This window comes from Frankliniella occidentalis, unplaced genomic scaffold (assembly GCF_000697945.3).
Source record: "Frankliniella occidentalis isolate FOCC.00 unplaced genomic scaffold, Focc_3.1 Scaffold81, whole genome shotgun sequence".
Classification (NCBI taxonomy): Eukaryota; Metazoa; Arthropoda; class Insecta; order Thysanoptera; family Thripidae; genus Frankliniella; species Frankliniella occidentalis.
Window position 1 is genome coordinate 705,365 of NW_026267211.1, and position 10,449 is coordinate 715,813.

Sequence of the window (10,449 nt, forward strand, 5' to 3'; positions counted from 1 at the left end):
GGGCGGGGGGTATCCACGGAGTAAATGACATCACTGAGGCGAGGCAAATTCAGAGTCGCCATCAGTACCAAGTGTGAAGGCTAATACCGGCTAATACTCCCCAGTGTTGCGGGTTTGAATGCCCGAGGGGCCATGGCGCCTTAAGGGTGGATCGGGTAGGCAAACCCGCAACACTGCGGTGTATTGCCTTTCCAGACGGTACAAATGACCAGCTGCTTGAGTTTCCTAAGCAATAAAGAGTTTTATCGGGGCTTTATTTCGCCAAAGTCGAAAATGAGCACAGTTGTAAGTAAATTGACAAGAACCATACAACATATTATCATCATATGCTGACATGGAACCTCTCTACTCCACCATAAAAAAGCACGGATTCTGCGAACGACCAGCAGGCAAGGCAAGCCCGAGTCGCCGAACAAATTTACACCCCGCAAAATGATAATCTGTAACAACCATAACAAAGTTCAAGCCGAGCAAGCGCGACCATAATACGTTGATAAAAGCATTGTGCTGCACTGTCGTAGTTTAGGTCGGTTTAGGTGTCCGATTCACAGATTTTCATTTTCCCGAGTGTACGTACATCTTCTGTTATGGTCGGGGTGGGGCTGAGCGCTATGGTGATGCGCCTCCAGGTCACCGGCGGGGGTCCGCCTCGTGGTCCGCGCTCTGGGCGCTCACGTGATCCGCAGCGAGTACTTGTGGAGCAGCACCTGGCGCAGGCTCTTCCGGAGCGTGGGCGGCATCCGCTGCAGCGCCCAGTTCAGGTCGTCGCCGGCCACCGACACGGTCTTGTCGGCCTGCTGCTGGTCGTCGCCGTGGTCCGCCTCCAACTCCAGGAGGGCGTCAGGGGGCGCACCCACCCAGTCGATCCGGACGCCGTCCTCGTCCTCGGCGGCCTTCGCGTCGTCGTCCATCCAGAACTCGAGGTCATTGTCGGCGTCCTCCTGGACACTCGTCCCCTGGACCTGAAGGGTACAATACACAAAAAGACGAAGTGATCGAGCAACAGGCCCGGGGATGACCCTGTCCTCTGGAAGCCTAGGTACCTCACCAGAGGACTCATGAAAAGCAGGGGTCCGTAACTTAACATATAAGGACCTCATAACGTTTTGTTAATCGTTAGTGTTGTACCCGATAACTGATAACGCCTACTATGGCACCGAACAGATACGTAAATAACTTATAACTTTTGTTTTAAAAAATAACCGTTATGGATTTATCAAATATCACTTTGATAAGTGTTTAAGTGTTATGTTCTATTTCATGGCTGTGCGATAGAAGTCACTAAATAAAGGGAAGCCGCTTTTAACGTTAAATGAGTAGGTTACATATATAACGTTAAGGGAATAACTAAATTCTTATTGGTTACGTATCTAACTTAACTTAAAGTTTTATTTGCGACTTTGTTAAATTATTTAACAAACCGATCATGTTCGTTATGATAAGTTACGGACCCCTGATGAAAAGTAATAGTCTCCGATTTTTTTCCGCCCGGTGTTTTTTTTTTTTTTTTTTTTTTTGTAGGGTGACCGTATACACGATTGCGAAGAAAATTCGATACCCGTCAATAGGAACTATCAATTTCCTCAAGAAATTTATAAAAATCGATCCCCAAAATCCAAAAACGATTTCCAGTTTGTATTCGGCCCCAAATCGACCCTGTTTGTAGCTACACGCAGAGACGCTGAATCTGTCAAGAATCTCTTAATTGCCTTTATGAATCTTATACGGGGGATCGTTCTTGTATTTTTCAAATTCGATTTTTAGTAATTTCTTTATGAAAGTAATTCTTCCGGTAGATCCAGATATTAAATAGTGCATGAACTTAGCACACAATACCTGCATGGAAGATATACAGTAAATAAGAAACTCATGGGTAGTATTTAGTAAATCTAACGCACTCAAATGGGGTATTCCGTACATACGTGTCGCGCGCGCGAACAAACGCACACTGTTAAAACCGAAGGGGGGTTCACTCCAAGAAACGTGTAAGTACTGACTACTCCGTATTACACTTACACTATATTACGCGGTATTACGCGGTATTACAAGCAACAATTAACAATTTTTAAGGTAATGCCGTTCAATACTCGGCGTAGGTGTTCTGGGTAAAAACAAGAGTGACACATGCCCGAGCACATGCCCCTCTTCCCACATTTGATGATCTCCTATCCGAAAAGCCGGCACTTTCTTGGCAGAATGCACTCCTTGCCTGATAACGGTCCAATTTCTTTTACGTAGCAGGGCAGGGAGAGTACATCGCAAACGAATTCAGCCATGGAGTGCATCGAAGAGTCGGTTCGGTTTTCAAAGTCGTTCCCACTAACCGTCATCATCACCGTCAGCGGCAGCAGAGCCAGCAGCTGCAGCAGGAGCCCCGGGCGGTCCATGGGAGCCCGCGCCCGCGCCGCGGCCGGCGTCGACCTGCTCCACTAGCAGAACACAATCGGGGCGGGGGGCCCCTCTGGGGCCGCGGGGCAGCAGCGGCGGCCGGTACGGCGGCGTGCACGCCGGCCAGGTTCATCGCTCTGTGCGGCTAAGAGGAAGAAGGAGAAAGCGAAGAGAACCGTGATCGGGAAGTCGACGCTCTGCGCCCAGGTTCGGTGGCTGCTGGTGTTGCTGCTCACCATGCCGGGGCCCCGCTGATCGGCTCGGCGGCTAGCAGACGACGGGCTGGTGTTGCCCGGCTGGGCCGCTATCACGTGGCCGCGGCCGCGGCGGCCATGCGAGGCGCGGCACGGCGGGCCCCGGACGGCGGCGGGCGCCTGTTGCGGCCGCTGCTGCCGCTCGACGTGGAGAGCCTCTGCGTGCTCGTGCTGCGCGCGCCCCTGGCCGCCGGCATGGCGCACCCCGTGTTCTCCGCCCTGGCCGCCGCCCTGCCGGTAAGCGCTGCGTAACCCCGTCACGTCAGCGACGCGCCGCGTCGTTTGTTGTGTTTGTCGCTCCAGAGCCGTTACTTCCGCTGTTTTGCTTGCGTTTGCCTCCCTCGCGCGCGACCCATCTCCCCCCAGCGTGCCGCAGACCGGCGGGAGAGCGAGCGAGACGGAGAGAGCAGTCTGTCTCCCTCGCACGCAGTCGCACTGCACCGCCCCGCTGCACCCAGGTGCTCCTGCTGACGGCGCTCGCAGAGGCCCGCACGTGGGATGGCCCGGGCGGCCACCCCCCGCCACCCCCACCGCCGCCACCACCACCGCCGCCGCCGCCCCCGGGGCCGCCGTCGCCAGAGGACGACGATGACGTCCCCGGGCCCCGGGCCTACCGGGACCGCGAACCCTCCGACCGCATCCTGGTCGCCTCGCGCGACGGCCGGCTCTCGCTGTTCGAGCGCGTCGAGGACGTGCAGTCCGTGCTGCCGTACGAGAGGGGAGCCCCCGGCGGCGCCTCGGGGAGGGGCCTCTTCGACAGGGCCCCGGGGGATTGGGACTCCCAGTCTTCTTTCCACGACAGACCCCATGAAAGGTCGTATGACCGGTCGTACGACAGACCCTACGACAGGCCTTATGGCCGATCCTACGACAGAGACAGGTCGTTCGACAGGACTTATGACAGACCCTACGACAGGGAAAGGTCCTTCGACAGACCCTTCGACCGTGACAGGTACTACGACAGATCCTATGACCGGCCCTCTGCGAGGTCCTACGACAGGCCCGTCGACAGGGTGTTTGATCGTTCTCTTGAACGACCTTTCAGAGGGACGTCCGGTGATCGTGTTTATGCACCAGTACCGCTTTAAAATGGAGATTATTCGCAGTAAAATTAAACAAAAACAAAGAACTAAAGCTTCTGAACAGTGAACTCAACTAACTCCTCACTGTACTCTTTGCTTTTGTGCCGTTTTCCTTCATTATCGATTGCACTAAAGAATGAACTGTTTTGGGATTAGTGAAAACAGGCGAGAGAAACTTCAGCTTCATAACAAAATTGTAATTGCGGATTACTTATATTACAGTAGCTAGGAACAATCTTTTGGAAGGGAACTACATTTCTAAAGATTACACATTGACTTTTCCAAAACGCTAGGAAATATTTGAAAAAGTTTAAGAATTCGTAAAACTAATCTATATAAGCAGCACTAGACAAACAACACAAAAACATTATAGAATGAAGTATGCATAGTTTGATGATAGTACTCACAAATTTTGATCTGTTGGGAACTTTTTCGGTTTGACTGGCGTCAATATATGATGTCAACACTGGACTAGAATTTTATATCGCAGGAAGAAACATTTTAAAACGTCTTGTAAGGCGTGGAATTATTATTATTATGACCAATTTATACACAATCTTGGTTATCATGTTAAATGTACTTGCTGAACAATTTTTTTTAAAGTTTCCACAACCGACAGGGATTTTTTTTTCATAAGCTAGGTTTAATACAGAAAGATATACCTCAGTCTAGTCATCAGTCATTACCTACATAAAATACACCGACAAGCGAGATATAAGTGGCAAACGTTGAGATAACGGAGATTATTAACATGTGCATTGAAACATTTATAGCAAACATTGACCAAATTATAAGTGCTTTCCCTTATTTTGAATTCCACCAATAAATCACAGCATACACTATAATTTTATAAATGGTGCCGATAGCAATCCGAGAAAGAAAATATAGTAGGATACGTCGGAACACTTTAAAATATTTTGCCTTTTAGTCATCACGTGTAACTCAAGATTCAATTTTCTGTTCAACGTCCCTCCAAAATCACACTAGTAGGCAGCGGCGTCAGAAATCTTACTTATGGGGCCCAAATTAGAAGACTTCTCTTAAAGACACTGCCCACCAGGACACGTACGCGCATTCCAGGACAAGCGAATGTGACAATCACAACTCGTCACGCAGGAAATGAAATTTCTGAAGAGGATTCAAGGTTAAAGAGCGACAACGAAGTACAGAAAATTTGGCGGGGATTGTTATGGAGACAATGCAGAATGCAGAGGGAAAAGAGAGGGAGGGAGAACTCGAGAGGAATGGAAAGGAAAGGGGTAAAGGGAAGGAAGGGGGCCCAGGAATGAAGGGGTGTGCGAGCGACGGGGCAGAGAGGGACAGACAGGGCACGGGTCAAGAGGGGCTGACTGAGAGGGGCAGAGGGGCTGGGGTTAGGGATTGAAATGGAACCGCAAAGCCTCTTAGGTTGCGGTGGCGCAGCGCCACAGCCCGAGCCGCGACAAACTCGTGCTGCCCATACACCTGCGCGCCCTCATCATCCCCAGCCCCTCCACGCGGCGGACACGGCGACACCGGCGGCAGTCCGCTGCTCCAGCTCCAGTGCTCCGGCCTCGGCTCCAGCCCGGGAGAGATTTTAATTTAAAGGGAAACGTTTTTTCCCCCTGAAAATTTTCCGTGAAAATTTGGAAAAGGAAACAAAATAAGAGGCGTCCAAAGTTTTCGTTATTTTCCCCGTATTTTTCCCGCAATTTTTTCAGGGTTTTTTCCCGCCTTCAAATCTCTACAGCCCTGCGACTCGAAGTGTCAGATTGATTACAAACTTGTAGAACGAGGGTACGGTGCTCCCCCGCCCCGCCCCCTTCGACGTGACTCTTTTAGAAGGGGAACAAATATTACGGGGTCCCACAAATTTTCAGGACCATTATAGGAATCCATAGAACCCCATTATATTTGTACCCCATCCCCCAACGCCACGAATCCCAAATGGGTGTGCCGCCGACGCTTTCGTCATTTGACTGTACATACATCAGCTAATTATTGGGATGCCTTCCAACTTTTCTAATGTACAAAAGCATGCTATGACAGCTTGCGCAGATCTGCTTGCAACCTCGGACAGGACCATCCCCGGGAGCAGGCCGACCCGACCGGTGGGCGACGCGACGGGCGACCGCCCCCGGGACGGCCCGGGGGGCCCGGGGGGCTTACTCCGGATGATGTGGATATAATAGTCACGCTTCGCTGAGTGGCGCGTAGTGACGTCACGCGGGCTAGGCGACTAGGCGACCCCCCAGCCACAGGTGATGCCTAGACCCGCCCCCGCTCGCCTAGCCCGGCCCGGCCTAGACTCGTCGGTCACGACTCACCAACGAGAACAATTACATTAGTTCGCCCGACCCAGGCCGGCCCGCTACGTTTTAACCCACTGACACACTTCTTTTCGCTCTCTCTCTCGTTTTAATGTTTTATCCCCTTTATTAATGGGAAGCAGTCAAAAACAAACGTTGCGACTCTTTTTTTTCATCCGTTGACATTTTTGGTCGTTTTATCGACAGTTGCACGATAATACAACTAACATATCTACACTACCGACATCCCTTTTTATGTTTAATAGATTTTTTTCAAAAAAAGGTAACGATATTGTTACCTCCGCGTAAGTACACAGCGAAGTAAGAACCGCCTCGTGTCTGGACAACTATAACTATGACATTTTTTGAGAGTTATTAATTCAAGTTTTAAATAAAAAGGCTATCATGTTGTTGAGTAGTGTTCAGTAGTCGTAGGAAACGTCCTGCTCCTTCATACGTTTCCTCGCGTTCTGCCACTCCATCCTAGCGGAAGTGCTCTGCAAGAGAGTAAGTGAGCGAGTGAGAGCAGTGAGAAGAGAGGGAGGGAAGTGAGAAAGAGGGGGGGAAGTGAAAAGAGAGGGAGGGAAGTGAGAAGAGAAGGAGAGAAGAGAGGGAGAGAAGGAAAGGGACATAGCACAAGAGAGAGACACAGATGGGAAGGGGGGGGGAGAGCCCTACCTGGTCAGCACTGGCCCACGGCTGGTCTCGCTGGTCGCGCTGGTCTCGCTGGTCGCGCTGGTCACGAGCGTCGCCATCCTCGCCCGCAGCAGCCAAGTCGCCCCCGTGCCGTCCGCCCTCCACGGCGGCCATCCGGCCGAGCAGCCCGAGCAGCAGCGGGTCGCCTCGCAGCTCGGACGAGAAGGCGGACGAGAAGGGCGAGGGGTGGGCGACGGCGGGCACCGGTGCCGGTGCGGGCTCGTCCCTGTCATCAACAACGACTACGCTATGAGCTCCACAAAGAAAGTATCGCAGACGTTCAGTTGCATGGGCGGTTTTGGTCTCGCAAAAAATAAAGAGTAAGGCAGAAGGGACGATCTGTTGCTTGTCAGATTTTCATCGTGTTAAAACAAACAGACCGACGTTCGTAATCGATAACTAATCTTGTGGTTTCGTGCGAGCGATCGAACACCCCACGGGTCATGTAAAGACGGCATATGACGGGTTCGCCCCCGCGGTCCTCCTCCCCCCCCCCCCATTGGGGCTCACGCGAGTGGGGGCGTTAATGACTAGTCCTCGTTTATCGGACAGTTCCCATGTGGCCTTTGGAAATGACAATGTTTTAAACACGCACTGCATGCTTTTAATACTGTGCACCTCGCACCTACAAATAACAGAGGAAGAGGGTTCGCACATGACATTGAGGCCGTCGGCGGCCGTCCCGCACTCACCTGTCCAGCTGGTACCGCTCCTCCTGGAGGCTGGGCATGGACCGCTTGGCCGCTATCCCCCGGCACTGCGGGTGGAACACCAGTCGCCTGGGTGACAGAAGGAAAGGCGACTCGGAAATGGGCTCCATCTCTTTTGCGAGCGGCCGGCGGCGGCGGCGGCGACGACATTATTTCCCCCGACAGTGTACACGCGCCCGCCCGCTAAGGTTAGGGGTCAGCCCTCCCCACAGGCAGCGCGCCAGCAGCAGGACGGCGACAGCGCCCATTCCTCTGACGGACTTCTTGCGGCTCGTTTCTTGCAGCTGCGGCTGAGCCTGCCCTGTCGCCGACGCCACCCCGCCGCCGCCCCCCCCCCCCTCTCAACCAGGCCGACGACTGGCCTCGCGGCGTCTTGAGAGGTTCATCAATTTGCCCAGGAGTCGGCCAAAGTTCACCCAATACACGCACAAACCAAGCATAACGAGCAGACCCAAGTGTGTGAATGCCGCACACTTACACGAAAAAAAAATGATTCGCTGAGTCAGCTGATATATTGACTGATATGGAAAGACAAGTATATAAACTACTGTAACCACTATATTGTATACTCTAATAAATCATTGGCTATGCCAGTCAAAAATTAGCTGTAAGCAGAGCTTATCCCTTCTCTACCCCAGTGAAGGTCTATCTTACTGATGCAGGCAAATAATTATTTCATACAACTAATCTTTGACTGGCACAGCCAATGATTGATTAGAGTAGGCAATATAGTGGTTACAGAAGTTTATGTGCTTGTCTGTACATATACCAGTCAATATATTAGCTGAAAAAGGGGAGGGATTTCCATTGCGGCAACACTTGGAAGTACAGGTGACATGTTTTTCTGGCTTTTGTCGTTGTACAAGTAACAACGTAACAACCTTTTTTTTTATTCAAACGACAGTGTTTACTCTTCCCCGAAGAAACATTATTGTTGTAACATCAAGTGTTACATTTCAAACAGTGTGGTTGTCCAACAATTAAGACTCGGTGAAAAACTTAACAATAAGTGCTATTAATTAACAACATAATTGTCCAACGGTGTAGCTTCATCTGAATTAGACACATGCGTCTCCTTTGAAGAACAACCGCTCCTGGCGTCCGGGGCCACGGCGTACAATCACAGAGCATTCAAGATGAAGGTCATGTGCGCCGTTGCCGCTGCCGTGTGCGAACTATACCGTTACCCGTGCAGTACAAATTCTTGCCGCACACCAATACAATTAAAACGCAACCAAAATCACATTTTTTTCGCACCCTGCAAATTTTACAACCGCTAATGTAAATGCTTCGTTTGTTGGTTGTAAATGATTTTGTACTTTCTATTTCCCATCGAATTCGTGGTACATTTCAAAAATGTCTACGAGACATTTTATCGTAAAGATGCCGATGATGAGCAAGTAGTAGTCTCCGTTACCAATAACGAATGAGATGAACTCCACGAACCACGAAATATCGCACCGGAAACAGGTGTTGTCCGGTTCGCCCCCCCCCCCATTCGCGGAGGTTTCGCCCCGGCCCGCGCAACACAACGCAACGCAGCGCGCTATGACTGATGCCAGCCGGGGGGAAGCCCCGCACGGCCTTTCCCCTCGGCGTCGAGTCCAAGTTTGGCGTTATGCAAAGGGGTTCCAGCGCCGCCGTCGGCCGCGTGCGCTGATTTTCTGCGAACACTGCACTGCGAAATGCCTTCTGCGAAATATATATATGTTCGTACAGGAAACCGTTTCCTTTGGAACTTAAGTTAATAATTATTGCAAAGAATTCTGATGCATTGCCCCGCGTGTGCGCGCGGTGATTCGTCGCAGCAACAAATTATTAACGGGCTTCTCGGTCTTCAAAAACTAAAAGCACCTTAGACACGGTAAGAAAAAGGGTGTAAATACAGCAAAGCCAGTATAGGGGAGGTGCGGCGACAAGAAGTAAACTTGGAGAAACGTTCTCTCTCTGTGGAGAATTAGTCGTTTTCACCCACGCACTGCGGCCTGCGGCACGCACAGCCGTAAAGCACGAGCCGAGCAGAAGGTATATATCGGAGGGTCGGCCTTTTCTTATGAGAGCAATAAAGGGAGCGACCCCGCGGCTCTCGCCGCCCGCGCAAGGTCCTTTACGTCGCTGCACTTTGTAAGCAGCGGAGGGCAGGGGAGGGGGGCATGGCCTCTAGTGGCGTGAATAATTCTCGTCTGCGCTCGCTCAAAATTAACGGCACCTCTCCGAAAACAAAACAATGTTCCGACGTTGAGGCAGGGGCAGGCGGTGAACAAGTAGAGGGAGAAGAAGAAGAAGGGCCCGCGATGGTGTCACACCATGTACCCTTTGAGAGGAGGGTATACCTTCCGCGGGTACCTTTCTTACACACCCACCTGCAGTCGATGGAGCGCAGCGACTTCCTGGACGGGTTGGACGCCCTGCCGGCCTGGATGCAGCAGTGCGCGAGCAGCAGCACGAGCAGCGCCCCGAACAGGCGACCCATGGCCACTGCAAACACAAATCGCGAATAACGCCTTGATTAGATAATCACTATTAGTGATGTGGGCAGCGGCGGCGGCCGCGCGCCCGGTCTGGACGGACGGTCTGTCGTAACGCGCCGGCTGTTGGCCGCCCCTCCCCGCCTCGCGGCACCTTGCCTCGCCACCTCCGGCCGGAAATGGCCATTCCCGCCCCCGCGGAACACACAATGTCATTGTTGTTTTCGTCACCTCACTTCCGGTCGCACGCGTGCCTCTGTTCGTTCGCGTGGTACAGATATTTTTAACCGAAAAAGAACAACAACAAATAACTAAAAGATTTTGATACGGCCGTAAAACATGAAAGTTGGGGTACTAATGCTTGCGCACATCACTGGTGAAAATTGAAAAGGGCGTAAGACCGACGTGTAAAATTTACCTACGACCTTGGCAGCGATTTATCCGTCACGGACACAACTGCAACAAACTGCACCTGTCGAGGCGCCAACGTACGCCTTTGTTGCCGCCGGGGTCTCACCGCACTGCGGCGAGGCGTGGTGTGGCGGGGTGTGGCGGGGCGGGGC

At 51.9% G+C, this 10,449-nt stretch overlaps 3 protein-coding genes across 4 annotated transcripts; 1 reads left to right on the top strand and 2 right to left on the bottom strand.

Annotated features, from left to right (window-relative positions):
• Window positions 1-237: 237 nt before the first annotated feature.
• On the bottom strand, window positions 238-2,462 carry LOC113213896 (uncharacterized). Of its 2 annotated transcripts, XR_003303783.2 has the most exons (3): window positions 2,325-2,462; window positions 578-962; window positions 238-440 (listed from the first exon to the last, which is right to left on the bottom strand). XR_003303783.2 is itself a non-coding variant. In XM_026433118.2 (2 exons), the coding sequence occupies exons 1-2, from the start codon at window positions 2,385-2,387 to the stop codon at window positions 672-674; spliced, it is 354 nt and encodes a 117-aa protein (XP_026288903.1). In that variant the 5' UTR covers window positions 2,388-2,462; the 3' UTR covers window positions 238-671. The 2 variants fall into 2 exon arrangements, 1 of the variants encoding a protein (XP_026288903.1); XM_026433118.2 differs by having other exon boundaries at window positions 238-962.
• Window positions 2,463-2,720: 258 nt separating this feature from the next.
• On the top strand, window positions 2,721-3,801 carry LOC113213899 (uncharacterized protein DDB_G0284459-like). The gene is made up of 2 exons (XM_026433124.2): window positions 2,721-2,879; window positions 3,101-3,801. The coding sequence occupies exons 1-2, from the start codon at window positions 2,721-2,723 to the stop codon at window positions 3,728-3,730; spliced, it is 789 nt and encodes a 262-aa protein (XP_026288909.2). The 3' UTR covers window positions 3,731-3,801.
• Window positions 3,802-3,900: 99 nt separating this feature from the next.
• LOC113213900 (uncharacterized) lies at window positions 3,901-9,892 on the bottom strand. The gene is made up of 4 exons (XM_052269056.1): window positions 9,782-9,892; window positions 7,401-7,487; window positions 6,691-6,934; window positions 3,901-6,509 (listed from the first exon to the last, which is right to left on the bottom strand). Exons 1-4 carry the CDS (start codon window positions 9,889-9,891, stop codon window positions 6,435-6,437), a joined length of 516 nt encoding a protein of 171 aa, XP_052125016.1. The 5' UTR covers window position 9,892; the 3' UTR covers window positions 3,901-6,434.
• Between the last annotated feature and the right edge of the window lie 557 nt (window positions 9,893-10,449).

Excerpts from the sequence above, each read along its gene's own strand:
- LOC113213896 (XM_026433118.2), bottom strand. The coding sequence starts at position 2,387 with ATGGACCGCCCGGGGCTCCTGCTGCAGCTGCTGGCTCTGCTGCCGCTG. Across the intron at positions 963-2,324 it reads CGCTGACGGTGATGATGACG|GTCCAGGGGACGAGTGTCCA; the intron begins GTTAGTGGGAAC and ends TGTACCCTTCAG.
- LOC113213899 (XM_026433124.2), top strand. The coding sequence starts at position 2,721 with ATGCGAGGCGCGGCACGGCGGGCCCCGGACGGCGGCGGGCGCCTGTTG. Across the intron at positions 2,880-3,100 it reads CCCTGGCCGCCGCCCTGCCG|GTGCTCCTGCTGACGGCGCT; the intron begins GTAAGCGCTGCG and ends CGCTGCACCCAG.
- LOC113213900 (XM_052269056.1), bottom strand. The coding sequence starts at position 9,891 with ATGGGTCGCCTGTTCGGGGCGCTGCTCGTGCTGCTGCTCGCGCACTGC. Across the intron at positions 7,488-9,781 it reads CTGCGCTCCATCGACTGCAG|GCGACTGGTGTTCCACCCGC; the intron begins GTGGGTGTGTAA and ends TCTGTCACCCAG. Across the intron at positions 6,935-7,400 it reads GAGCGGTACCAGCTGGACAG|GGACGAGCCCGCACCGGCAC; the intron begins GTGAGTGCGGGA and ends TGTTGATGACAG.